The sequence below is a fragment of the Xenopus tropicalis genome, chromosome 1 (assembly GCF_000004195.4).
Source record: "Xenopus tropicalis strain Nigerian chromosome 1, UCB_Xtro_10.0, whole genome shotgun sequence".
Taxonomy (NCBI): domain Eukaryota; kingdom Metazoa; phylum Chordata; class Amphibia; order Anura; family Pipidae; genus Xenopus; species Xenopus tropicalis.
Window position 1 is genome coordinate 98,868,043 of NC_030677.2, and position 14,587 is coordinate 98,882,629.

Genomic DNA, 14,587 nt, shown 5'->3' on the forward strand with positions numbered 1-14,587 from the left:
TATAACTGGATTTGTGTTAAGATTCCTTTATCTGACATAAATAACTTGAATGGATACACAGCAGCTTATTTATATAAGCTATAGTAGTGTTTCTGAAGCAAACCCACCAGGTTTACTTTAAGACAGCTCATTTTTTATGTTAGGTTCCTTTAAAGCAACAAACATTTCAAAATTGATTGTATTCGACAGCAATTTAGCTCACTGGAATGTAAGTGTAAAAATTAAAACACTCCTTTACTTAGAGAATTTATTTGATGCAAAGCAAGAAAAAAATAGTAGCGGAAAAGGTGTTCATACCTGTCAAATGAAGTTGATTTCCAGACAAAGTCAACTTGGAAATTATGAGTGACTTCAACTGGTGCACCAACACTACTTCTCAACTCAATGGCAATTTCATCACCATAATCTATATTTCTGTTAAGTCTTGAAACCAAGCACAACTTAAAAAGCACTGGAAAACATGCAAAAAAAGGGGCTCAAGGACACAAATCTTTTCTTTAATTCTTATTTGGGTCACACTGACCAACAGGTCTGGCTGACCAAAATGCCCCGAATTAGTCTTTGGAAAATGAAGATGCGTCAGTGACCCTATCTGTCTCTACATTTTCTATCTACTTACTGTATTTCAATTAGTGTTTGGGTGACTGCTGAAAATAGAAAACGAGCGTAAGTTACAAAAATGCTCAGAGATCCACTCTGAGTAAATTTACACCAATTTAATTTTTTGGGTTTAGATACACCATTTAATAGTCTTCATGCCAATGCATACAGTGGTTTAGCACCATGGGACAGCTCAGCACAAGAAAGGATCACAGACTGCTTTTAAAAGCAGTTACATTTACAAAAAAAAAAAAAACCTAAAACCAGATAATCCTAAATGAATGTATACTGGAAAGCGGTTTAGAATTAAGTGCGTCATTATGCAATACAACTTTTTGGGTAGAGGCCCCCTTTAAGAACAGGTGTGTTGTAACGTGCAATTTTAATGTTGCTGTACATCTAGCAGATATTTTAATTCTTTTATCTCAAAACAAGTAACTTTTTTTTCAAAAGTACATGCATACAGATGTAACAAAAAGTTGGTTAAAGGATACTATCAGGAACTTTAATAACGTGACCGATGCCCTTCCAAAGAGGTGCCAAATCTCCTTTGTATCTCAAACAAATCTCATCACCTTGCATTAGACGCATATCTAAAAATGAATAAATATGTTAGATTTCCACATTAGGATGCATTTAAAACAATACAGAAATGCAACCTAAGAAAACAGAAAATGTCTAAAATGCATGCACAGATAGCTATGAATTAAGTTCTAATCAAATGAAATACTTGTGTCATATTAACATATAAAAAGTTTAATGTCAAGTGCAACCAACAAGAGAGGGGCGGCATATTGAACAGTAATAAATGAATTACCTGAATCAGTCTTAGGCAGTGTGAAGTATGCAATTCTTTTCTTGTTGAGACCTAGGTCCCACCTCACTGTTATGTTATCTTGGGTCTAAAATTTTAACACAAATGTTAAAATCAATCCTGTTGTAAATGCACATTTTTCTTTACTGCATGTAACAGTGGTTTTCACATAGCTCTCTGCAACATTTATAAAGCTAAAGTGAAAAAAATTACAACTCAAAAGTGCTAAATTTACTACGAATGTGCCTGCATTCCAGCACTCTCTGCAACATTTCTATTAAGTCGTGCCACCACTACGTTGCTTACAGTAGCAATGTCTCTTGATCTTATTCAGATCAAATTTAAATACTCCAAAGTTTATTATAGGTATTTGGCGAACATTTTAGAGCACTGTGCAAAAGGCATATTCAATGTAATACTACATAAATTATCTCTATTGTGGGCATTTGGGTTTAGCGCTATAATAGTAAATTGCGACACATATAAGCAATGTTATCTCTAATTATCCTTTGTGCACAACTGGAGTGCAAAACTCTGCGAGAGTACAGGTGTTTTGACCAGAACAAATGTTAAATGTGTTTCTACACATGCACATCACAGTTTTGTGGGTGACTGCACAAGAACATGGCTTAAAGGAAATATTCTCTATAAGCCCTTAATAGAGGGTGAAAACTTCAAGAAAAAGTTATGTTAGCAAAGGAAAGCAGTTAGGTCTGCACAGAAAACCAGTTACTTATTTGAATTATCATCCTATAGCCAACATACTGTTGCGCTTTACATTACCATACTTAAATAATATGTTGTTACCCAACTTACTATGTTACTATGTTACCTAGTTCACTGAGCTTTGCATGCAGGAGTTAATGCATCATCCATGAACAATTTAATTTAACCTTCTTAGTTAAGCATATTCATATAATATATATTCATAGAATATGTGTGAGAGAAGATATTGCAAAGGACCAATTCTGAGTTGAATTTGCAGAAACCTTGTTAAATCACAAATTCTAGCAAAGAGTTTGCAAATTCTTTACCTGGGATTCTTTAAGCTTCTTGTCATAATCAGCTTCAAGTTTGACAAGTGGACCAAAGATATTTTGGTACTGATAGGCATCTTCATATCTGAGCAAGACATGCTGTGGTTCCTCATCAACACCAGGCTTTTCTAGGTCTTCTAGGGTTGCTGAAGGGTTTTCCTGTTGACAGTAAAATTTGAGACTGAACATTTTGTTCCCCTTCATGCCAGTTTAGAGTTTAGTTTAGAGAATTTAAAAATACATAATCTAGCCCAAGGGGCAAACTTTTTCTGTCTGCCATCTACTGAGAGATCATATACAAATCTTATATTTCAGGTGAGACATAGGAAAAAAATGGCTATAATGGCTAGTAAAAAATGGCTACAAATTACTTAAAAGCCAAATCTATATTAGGATGTAAGGGCTATAAAGGCAAAAGGAACTACATTTTCTAAATTGGCATTGAGTTAAAAAGTACAAGAAACACACCTTCCACAGTTCCTCCAGTTTGTTGATTTGCTGAGCTGTAATTTGACGGGCTCTTAGTTGCTCCTGCTCAGAAGGTATCTTTACCAGCCAAGAAAGGAAGCAGCGATCTTGAATGAGGGGTTGCCACTGGGAGCTATCCCAGTTGATATCCTTAAGGCTGCTCTGACTGGCACAAGGTTGTCTGCAAAATAAACCAGTTTTTTAAAATGATGGGACTATTATATATGGCAAATGCTCAGTTATAGCAAGTAAAAAATATGAATTCTGGTCATCTGTTACATAGAGACTAACTGTGTGCAGCAGTTAACATTAGGCTAAAGGTAAAAGTTTTCCTTAAAAGTGGAACATCATATTCAAGACTTAATACAGCATCTCATTTAGCAAAATAGAAAAATAAAAACACACTACAGATAGATCCAAAAAAAGCAGACAAGCCCCAGCATGCCATCTCCCAATTCAGTCTTGCATACTCAGTATTACACTTTGTTGCTGTGTTCAGTTTTATACACAATGGGAATACAGGGCTTCATTACTCTTGCTTTTTTAATTCTTAAGTTAATGGATACAGTGAAAAAAAACCACTAATCAAAGTGAAATAAGACTTATTTAATGCCAGACACTAGTATCAAAACACCAAGACAGAGAAGCTCTGAGTTTCATATATAAACACTGATTGAATAGGTAACAGTCAATGATGATTTCAGTTTTCATGAAATAAAGCAAAACATTACTTTCTCCCAGAGCTAGATTTTGCTCTTAAATGTAACTATTCAATGCAAAACTATGTATATTAATGTTAGTAAATATGAAAATGCTGTTGCAGAGTCTCACATTTAACTCACCTGCAAAGTAGTACAACCACAGAGTCAGCTTTAGCAGGAATAAAACCAAGAAGGAAAACATTACGACACCCACAGTTGTAACATTCCAGCACGGTTTCCCCCAAAGGTCCATCTTTGTGGAGTGTTACCTCCTTACATTTAGCTCGGACCAAATGGTTTACGATGTGGCTACAATGAAAATAAAGAATACATGAGCTGTTGCTGTAGAGACAACTTCTTGTTTAATGGAGATATTTCTTTCTGAATAATGTAATTGGGCACACCCTGTCTTTGAACCAAAAAACACTAGAAATATTTCAGTGATACTAACACAAAAAAAAAATACTTTTCAAAATATGAATCTACATAGAAAGTTACCTATAGGTCATGTTGGTCGTTTTTTGCTAAAGGGGTGTGTTTATAAGTATAGGTATGAGATCCCTTATCCGGAAACCAGTTATCCAGAAAGTTCCAAACTACGGAAAGGCCATCTGCCATAGACTCCATTATAAGCATATAATTCTAATTTTTCAAAATTTCCTTTCTCTCTTTAATTAGAAAGATTTAAATGATTTTTAGCAGACTTAAGTTACGGAGATCCAAATTACAGAAAGACCACTTATCTGGAAGACTCCAGGTCCCGAGCATTCTGGATAAGAGGTCCCATACCTGTAATTGTTACTTGAAGTTCCCAAACCTGACTGTCCCATCTCAGCCTGTCAGTTATACAGTTATGTCCTTAAATATTTGGACAGAGACAACTTTTTCCTAATTTTGGTTCTGTACATTACCACAATGATTTTTAAATAACGCAGATGCAGTTGAAGTGCAGACTTTTAGCTTTAATTCAGTGGGGTGAACAAAACGATTGCATATAAATTTAAGGCCACTAAAGCATTTTTTTTAACACAATCTTTTAATTTCAAGGGCTCAAAAGTAATTGGACAATTGACCCAAAGGCTATTTCATGGGCAGGCTGATACCCATGTCCAAGCACTGGTTACAAAATTATATAGTGAGGAGGATGAGGGAATGTGAGAAGTGTACCAACAGCTAAGAAGGTGAAAGTAACTGCCTCTACGCCTAATGCATAGAGACAGCTGGGATTTTTAAATGCTTTTATAATAGGTATGGATGTGTTAATAAAAAAAAAAAATTAGTTTGGATTTTCTTCTTAATTTGAAAAGGCCTTCAAGTGAACCTATCACCCAGGCATAAAAACCTGAATAATAATACAGGTTTTTATGCCTGGGTGATAGGTTCACTTGAATTTTAAAAGGTCACGTGAGGCTAGCCATATTCTTCATTTCCCAGGGTGCTAGAACCATATGACCTGTGCTTTGATAAATTTCAGTCACACTTTACTGCTGCGCTTCAAAGTTGGAGTGATATCACTTCGATAGTAAGCTCTACAGGGTAGGGACCCCCTTCCTACTGTGTCTCATAATGGCACTTAATCTCTGTGTATTTATTCTTATTTATTGTATTTATTATAACACTTGTCCTCTGTGTGTGTAATTGTCTATTTTGTAAGGTTGTACAGAGCTGCGTATCCTTGTAGAGTTTTATAAAGTTATACATATATACACCCCCCTCCCTTCATTTGGTATGTAAACAGTGTAAGAAATAAGTACACCATAAAAATCATGACAGTATCCCTTTAATCATATTTTTTACAGACAAGTTTATTTTACAGCAATATACTAGTATAACATGTCTACATAAATGATTACTTATAACCATAATCCACTCTGTACACAAGATTTAAAACAACAAATAAAAGGTGACAAAACTACAAGAAATTTGTTTTTACTTAACTTATATTTCTGAAGATGAAACCCAAATGTCAACTTAAATTGTAAGTTGATGTGCAACTCTCCTAGGCCTGTGTGTGTTGGCACTTTATAGGAGTACAGACATTATGGGGCACATCCATTAAAGTACAAATCCGAATCACAAAATCCGATAATTTCTGATGATTGCAAAAGTCACAAAAATTCTGTTGGTTTGAATACGAAGATTTCGTACTTTTGATCTGAAAGTTCCGAAGTATTCGTATTGAAACAATTGGTGATCCGAAAGTCACAAAATTATCGTATACCAATGATTGTAAACAGAGCGAAACTCTTCCTGACTTTGAACCTTCAGTGCAGGTTTTTGAAAAGCCTCCCTTAGGACTGGCATGATACCGAAGCTTGAATGAATTCCGAAACTTTCATACTCATTGCGACAAATGCGATTTTGTCTCGCAAATTGTTGCAAAGTACGAAAAAGTTGCACAAATTAACAAAAATATCGAAGAAAATACACAAAAGTTGTAAACTTTACAAAAAATACGATTTTTTTTGTAATCGGACCTGTCATACTTTAATGAATGTGCCCCCATATGTGGGGGGTTGTATAGCAAAGCTGTTACACTGGTAATAAATGTTCACTTAAATCAGTGTACCAAGGCATTATTGCATAGTGGTATCACCGTGAGCTATCCATTTCTACCAGATTTCAGACAACATATTTAATAACATACCTGCCTGAAGTGTTTCCTCGGCCGTTACAAAACCACTTTTTACTGGTGTTGCAGTACACAACACAGGCTGGATCATGGATGCCACAATAACTGACAGAAGAGAAAAAATTCATTACAAACTCGAGGAATGCTAGAAAGCATGTGGAAACATAAGTATTTATTAAGTAAAATATTACAAAATCAGTGTCAGAGTCAGTTCTACTAAACCTCATGACTAAAGACCATCATATAACTGCACAAACTTCGGATAAAACCTGCAGAAATCAATTTGTGCATACCAGTATTCTTGCTCACATCAGACTGTAACGGGAAAACGTGTTGTTTACAAAATGCATCAGTTAAACGTTCAGCTCTAACAGAATCCTGCATTGCAATTCTTTATATTTAATTTTGAATATTTGAGTAATATGTGGCTAGACATATTCTTAGTTTCACAAGTGACCTCAGTCGTGACTTTCGGTCTCACAAAATTCAGTCTCTCTTTACTGCTGCGAAGCACGATGGTGTGATATCCCCCCCTCCCTCTCCCCAGCAGACCCCTGCATTGCTAAAAATGCTCCCATGCCTCACCTAGTGGTAGATATTATTTAAAAGTATGTTTTTTCCATCAAGGAAATATGCTCTGTATGGCTAGCTCTACAGAGCAACTGCTTTCGGATGGAGAAATGTTGGTTCTTTCTGAAAGCACAGGATCAGGCACAAAGACCTGAGATAGCTGCCTACACACCAATATTACAACTAAACAAAATTACATTTATTGGTTTAAGAATAAAATTTTAAATAGTAGAATGAATTTGTTGCAATGTACACAGTGTAATTTAGTAATTTAATATAAAAAAAAAAACAAAAAAAAAAAACAAAAACTATCTTTAGTAGCCATGCAGTAACTCGGCATTGGGTATCTGACCCTGGCTGCACAAGTGGCCACAAGACTGCATCCTTAAAGGAGAACTAAACCCTATAGATGAATATGGCTAGAAATGCCATAGTTTATATGCTAAACTGACTGCACCAGCCTGAAGTTTCAGCATCTCTATAGTAGTAATGATATAGGTCTTTACAGTTGTTACAGTAGCTTCGTGTCTTGGATTGTTAGAATTGTCCGGGTCAGTGCACATGCTCAGTGTGCTCTGAGCAGCTGTTAAGAAGCTGAGCTTAGGGGTTGTTGCAAATTATCAAGCTGAAAATGAGGCTGTCACATAAACTGATGCTACAGGTCCGATTATTGAATCTGATGCTAGTTGCACTGGTTTCTGATTTTTAATGTAGTAATTGTCAGTATAAATTTCTAACTGGCTTTATATTGTGATTTATATTCTGTATATACAGTACATTGTGAGTCAGTCCCCTAAGCTCAGTAAGTGACAGCAGCACAGAGCATGTGCCGGGAATCAGCAGAAAAGAAGATGGGGGGCTACTGGTTCATCTTTGGAGGCACAAATCTTTCCTGCTAAAGGCTTTGGTTGCCTTGGACTGGTACAGAAGCTCAAAACATAATGTAAAACATTTCTAGCCTACTTCTTTAGTTACGCTTTAGCTATACTTTAAAAAAAAAAAAATTTTTTTCAATGCAAAGAAAATTATATATTAGGATACACCTTTTAATTTGATCCTGTACACTAAACTTGTATTGCTTTTTTTCCCAAAGATACCAATTTAAAATACTTTTCTACATCCTAAACTACTGCTGCTACTACATGGAATTCTGTATGTATCCTTCCTTAATCTCTGGATAGAGAATAAATAAAGCAAAAGGTTTACTAAAGTAAGTGTATAATTGCAGTTGACAATTGGACCCAAATATTTTTATTCAGCCATCAACAAGCTAAGTAAATATCTGGTTACACTTTTTTATAGCAACTTTGGGCTGGAAAATGCTTGCGTTACACAAAAGAAACATTGGAGACCTTGAACAATAAAAAGCTTACCTGCAAGCATGAACTGGAAGATCCTTAGTATAATATGTGTCTTCTTCATCTTCCTCAAAGTTCAATTCACCCAACAACTGGCTAGTTTTGCCAACACCATCATCCACTGTGCCATTTTGAAGCATGCCATCAGGTCCATTTACCTAGGACAGGGCAAAATAGTTCTACCATAAACTTTAGTACAGGTATGGGATACGTTATCCGGAAACCCGATATAAAGCTCCGAATTACCGAAAGCCTGTCTCCCATAGACTCCATTTTAATCAAATAATTCAGATTTTTAAAACGGATTTAATTTTTCTCTGTAAAAATAAAACAGTGCTTTGTATTTGATCCCAACTAAGATATAACTAATCCTTACTGGATGCAAAATAACCCTATTGGGTTTAATATTTAATTGATTTTTTATCCGGAATTCCCTTGGTCCCGAGCAATGGATAAAAGGTCCTATACCTGTACTTTAAAGTACAGAGCTGATAGGCTTTAAACGGGGAAATGGCAGTGTGATAAAAATGCATCTGAAGTGCAGGGAATATTTAAAACCTAACATTTTGTTTCTTTCAGGGCATATATTATTTTTAGCAGCGCAAACTTCAGCCTCAGCCAAGCAGGAATTCATAAGGCCAGGGAAGTAACGAATGTCTGCACCTTTAACAAATATTTGCTTCTGCTTTCAATCGAAAACTCACAGCAACAGTGCATTGTTAGCAGAAGGATTGTTGTTAGATCAAGAAGGCTCAATGAAAAAAAAAAAACTATATATATTAAATATCTATAAAACAATGCAAGACATTTACTAAACACACAAACTCAATTTTGATGTGACTGCAAGCCATTGTGTGATATTACATATTATTTTAACTGTGATCAGATTTATTTTAATAAAAAGGAAGCCACATTTGATTGCGTATGAAGTGGAACTGACTTACTGCACAGAAATCTGTGTAATTACAAAGCAACTTTTTAGGGATGAATAGAGGTTTGATCTACTTGTGTGACTGGTTGGACGACATAAAAGTTTGTGAATTCAGTAGTCACTTCTAGTACTCTCATTATTAAAAGATTTATTGGGTGCTGATTGTGTATAAATATACTTAAACAGCATCAATGTTTATGTTGGAGTATTTAAATTATGCATGATGATTACAAGCACCTCCATACTTTTAAACATCATAACTGTAATAGTAAAAATAATTTGGAGTTTTGGTTGTGATGCTTCAGATGGGTGGCATGAGAAGTTTGGAAATCCCAAAAAACTTTCCTTATCTCACGGTTATATTATTTTTTATTCATTATTTCCTCTTATTTATTTAACAATAACACATTTTCACAGCACTGTACAGAGATTACATTCATATCAAAATCTGCCCTGTGTGAGCTTACAATCTAAGGTCCCTATTACATTTACACATTTGCCAATTTTGCCAAAGCCAATTAACCTGCCAGGTTTGGAGGAAACTGGAGTACCCTGAGGGAAACCCACACACACACACAGGAAGAACATACATATATCCTTGCAGATAGTGCCCTGGCTGTGATTGAACTCATGCTCATTAGATGAGAGGGCATTGTGCCACCCAGCTTTGGGGTTCTTGGTGTGATTTTGAAGCATTATTTGCAAGGCATTTGTCGGGTTTCTCTAAGTCTATATGGGCATCCTCTGGGAACTCTGGTTTCTTCCCTCACTGCAAAAACAAGCGCATAAAGGGGCTCCTAATTAAATTGACTTGAGCATTGTATGAGTATGTGCATGGTAGCAATCCAAAAAAGTGCTGTGTAACAATTTATATAACACACAAGAGCAAAATATAGCTTGTAAATTTTATCCTTCTAAACAGTGCTTAGTGATATTACCAGTTATAATCAGTGCTTAATGATGTCATTTCTGTCACATGACCACTGACACTTGTGCTTTAATATGGTCATGGAACTCCTCGGGGAAGTATAATATCCTCCTATTTTCCAAAAAAAGGGGTACTTTATTCTCTATATAATACACCAGAAAAAAAACCCTTAAATGTGCTGTAAATGATATCCTTATAAAAAGGTGCTTAGTAATGTCATCATAAATGTTATAATTGTTGATCAGTAATGTAATCTTTCACATGATTTACTGAAACTTGTGCATTATAATAACGCACTGTCTATTATAACATATGAGGGCATTATAAGTCACCTCGGACTTTCTCACTCGTTGGAACCTTATAATATTCTTATATTTTACATTAGGGAGTACATTATTCACTATATAAATCCAGGATAGCAAATAAATTGATTTATACAACTGCTATAACAGGTATAGGATTCTATTACACAGAATGCCTGGGACCTGGGATTTTCAGGATAAGGAATATTTCTGTAATATGGACTTCCATACCAAAACATTTTAAACGTTAATAAAACCCAATAGGATTGATTTTCCATCAGTATGGACATATTGCATTTGGGAGCAAGTACAAGTGACAGTTTTATTATTAAAGAAGATTCTAGAAGATCTAAAAGGGGTTGTTAACATTTACATAAACGTTTAGCATAATGTAGAGAGTGCAATCTTGGTGCCCAAAAGAGAGAAAAAATGGGCTGTTAGAAATGTTATTGTACAGTGTAGCATCTCCCTTGTCACGGGCGACTAATCTCCCCGAACTACCATCCCACCGGTAAAAATGTAAGTCGCCGGTGGGATGACACACACTGAGCAGGCGATTTTGGCAAATCGCCGAAGTTGCCTCGCGAGGCATTTTCGGCGGTTTGCCGAAATCGCCTGCGCAGCGTGTGCCATCCCACCGGCAACTAACATTTTCGCCGGTGGGATGGTAGTTCGGGACAACCACATTCTAAGGGCAATGCATCCTTCGGGTAGGTCTAATTTTCTTGTTGGATCAGATACTGTATCCAGTCACCTAGGGCCAAACTATCAGATTATCGGGGGACAGATCCGTTAATTTGGCCAGGTCACCAAACAAGTGGATCTTATTGTGTATGGCCACCTTAAGGTAATCAATCCCATATATGGAAACCCTTTATCCAGAAAGCCCAGAATTACTGGAAGGCTATCTCCAAGAGGCCATCTAAAAAAGTCTATCTTAAACAGGTAGTTCACCTTCAGGTTAACTTTTACTATATTATAGAATTGCATATTCTTAGCAACTGTTTAATAGGTTTTAATTTTTTATAATTTTATAATTTTTTTTTTTTAATTATTTGCTCCCGCCTTTTGAGTGCATAATTGGTATATGGAAAAGACAGTGAAAAAAACACTTGACTGCCCTGCACAGCTACCTAATCTTAACACAATTGGACATCAGTCACGTAAGTCACACAAGTACCGTAAGTATGCATACAGGTCTGCAAACTTACGCAATTTATGTAGCCTCGAAAACTACATAACTTGCCTAGAAACCACAAAATTTACTTATCGAGCAAAAGACAAGAGAAGCTTTGCAGGGACAAACTCCACTGATTCCCAATGAATGGAAAAAAACTTAAGGTAAATTCCACTGCCCCCAATCAACTGACTGACTTATTAAAACAATTAATTTGAACTATTTATATGAGCTGCTTATTATAGAGCAACATAAGCTGTTTATATTGGGATCTATTTACTGAATCATATCAGTATCTTCTACATGAACTTTCCACCAGGGGATTGACTGGTTACTGTGGTCCGCAGCAACTTTATTGGGCAAAAATGTTTGTACTGCATGCCTGTGTTCATGGGGGCCCAATATACATAACTTGTGCAGGGCCCCAAAGCTTCTGATGGCGGCCCTGTGTGGCTGAAAGAAGCAAATATCACCAACAATGATTTACTATCGAATAGAAAGCCTTTTTCTTAAAAAAAAAAAAAAAAGGCCCTAACAACAAGAAAGGACCATCTTCACATTCATAACCTTGGTTTTGGTATGACATATTGGTCCATCAAAGAATCTGCATTAAAAGGTACTAACAAGATAGTACATCACCCAAGAGAAAAAAAAAACACAGGAGTAGGGAACTTTATACATTTGGTGGAACTGTACTATAGCATCCAGCTTTGAAAATCAGTTTTCCATCTGCAGCAAAAAAACCTATAACAATATGGTTAGTCATGGTCCCTTTATTGTGACTGTTTGGACTGATCACTAGAACTAAATAGTTATTTGTATTCAGTGTAAATTTCTTTTCTTATGCTACTATTGCTAATGTGGTGCCGTTATTTAAAAAGGTATCCCCGTTCTCAGCCTGAAAACTATAGGCCTGACATCAGTAGTAGGAAAGCTTTTGGAAGGGGTAATAAGGGATAGGGTACTTGAATACATTGCAATTCACAATACTATATATTTATGCCAGCATGGTTTTATGCGTACCAGATCTTGCCAGACTAATTTAGTCGCCTTTTATGTGGAGGTGAGCAGGAACCTTGATGCTCGAATGGAAGTTGATGTCATCTACTTGGACTTTGCTAAAGCGTTTGATACAGTATCTCACAGGCTAATGATCAAATTGAGGAATATTGGCCAAGAACATAACATTTGTAATTGGATAGAGAACTGGCTGAAGAATAGATTACAAAGAGTGGTGGTAAATGGAACATTTTCTAATTGGACCAGTGCTGTTAGTTGAGTACCGCAGGGGTCTATCCTTGGTCCTTTGCTTTTTAACTTGTTTATTAATGACCTGGAGGTGGGCATAGACAGTACTGTTTCTATTTTTGCTGACAACACTAAATTGTGCAAAACTATAAGTTCCATGCAGGATGCTGCCACATTGCAGAGCGATTTGACAAAATTGGAAAACTGGGCAGCAAACTGGAAAATGAGGTTCAATGTGGACAAGTGCAAAGTTATGCACTTTGGTAGAAATAATATAAACGCAAACTATTTACTAAATGGTAGTTTGTTGGGGGGTATCCTTAATGGAGAAGGATCTAGGGGTTTTTGTAGATAACAAGTTGTCTAATTCCAGGCAGTGTCATTCTGCGCCTACTAAAGCAAATAAAGTGCTGTCTTGTATAAAAAAACGGCATTGACTCAAGGGATGAAAACATAATTTTTCCTCTTATAGGTCCCTGGTAAGGCCTCACCTTGAGTATGCAGTGCAGTTTTGGGCTCCAGTCCTTAAGGATATTAATGACCTGGGAGAGTGCAGAGACATGCAACTAAAAAACCTATAACAATATGGTTAGTCATGGTCCCTTTATTGTGACTGTTTGGACTGATCACTAGAACTAAATAGTTATTTGTATTCAGTGTAAATTTCTTTTCTTATGATACCAGAGCTGGAGAGAGTGCAGAGACGTGCAACTAAACTGGTAAAGGGGATGGAAGATTTAAGCTCTGAGGTTAGACTGTCGAGTTTTTGAACAAGCATAGTATCCAAGGCTATTGTGATACTAATATCTACAGTTAGTATTAGTGGTTGTATATATAGTTTATGTATGTGATAGTATAGATTGGTAAGTATAGGTCTGTGTTTACTTGGAAGGGTTGAACTTGATGGACTCTGGACTTTTTAAAACCCTATGTAACTGTATAAAATATACGTTATACTAATTTTCCCTTGCCTTCAAATGTCAATCCACTTTACGGTATTTGTTACAGATGGATGATCAGAGATACTGTGCTATTATTGTGACCACTTTTAATAAAGATTTAAAAAAAAAAAAACACCCTCATTTGTATAGTAAATTTGTTGTATGTTGTGAACATGGCATAGTGTTTTAAGCATCATTTCCAAAAAGCATAGTAGAAGCTACTAGCAATAGTAATATTTCTTGGCAAACTCATTAAAGAAGCACAAATTGTAACATGTAAAGATGCTTCCCTTTATTTTTTAGGAGGTAGAAATATTTGTCCTTGGTACTACGCGCCCATTTAACATCCTTTTAGAATCTGCCGCTAATTTCTCTTCCTACCAATTATGAGCCCGCACCCACCTTACACACCCCTTTTCAACCCAGGCTTTACCTGGTGAGAGATTGAGAAGGGACAGAACCTACCACCATAACAGACATCAGAGATGACTGACTAGAGTTGGAAGAGGACCACGATTATTTTTCACAAAATACCTTAAAGGAACAGTAACACCAAAAAATGAAAGAGCTTTAAAGTAATAAAAATGTAATGCACTGTTGCCCTGCCCTGGTAAAACTGGTGTGTTTGCTACAGTAACACTACTATAATTTATATAAATAAGCTGCTGTGTAGCCCCGGGGGCAGCCATTCAAGCTGGAAAAAAGGAGAAAAGGCACAGGTTACATAGCAGATAACAGATAAGTTCTGTAGAATACAATAGTGCTTTATCTGTTATCTGCTATGTGCCTTTTCTCCTTTGAATGGCTGCCTCCATGGCTACATAGCAGCTTATTTATATAAACTATAGTAGACTTTCTGAAGTAAACACACAACTTTTAC

At 36.1% G+C, this 14,587-nt stretch overlaps 1 protein-coding gene across 1 annotated transcript in view; it reads right to left on the bottom strand.

Annotated features, from left to right (window-relative positions):
- Positions 1 to 14,587, bottom strand: part of upf1 (UPF1 regulator of nonsense transcripts homolog) — a 28,098-nt gene that overhangs the window by 12,062 nt on the left and 1,449 nt on the right. Inside the window, exons 2-9 of the mRNA XM_002938826.5 lie at positions 8,196 to 8,338; positions 6,268 to 6,357; positions 3,762 to 3,929; positions 2,920 to 3,100; positions 2,449 to 2,610; positions 1,418 to 1,502; positions 1,095 to 1,193; positions 298 to 406 (exon numbers count right to left, since the gene is read on the bottom strand). Coding sequence (XP_002938872.2) covers positions 298 to 406; positions 1,095 to 1,193; positions 1,418 to 1,502; positions 2,449 to 2,610; positions 2,920 to 3,100; positions 3,762 to 3,929; positions 6,268 to 6,357; positions 8,196 to 8,338 — 1,037 coding nt within the window. The remainder of the gene's footprint in view (positions 1 to 297; positions 407 to 1,094; positions 1,194 to 1,417; positions 1,503 to 2,448; positions 2,611 to 2,919; positions 3,101 to 3,761; positions 3,930 to 6,267; positions 6,358 to 8,195; positions 8,339 to 14,587) is intronic.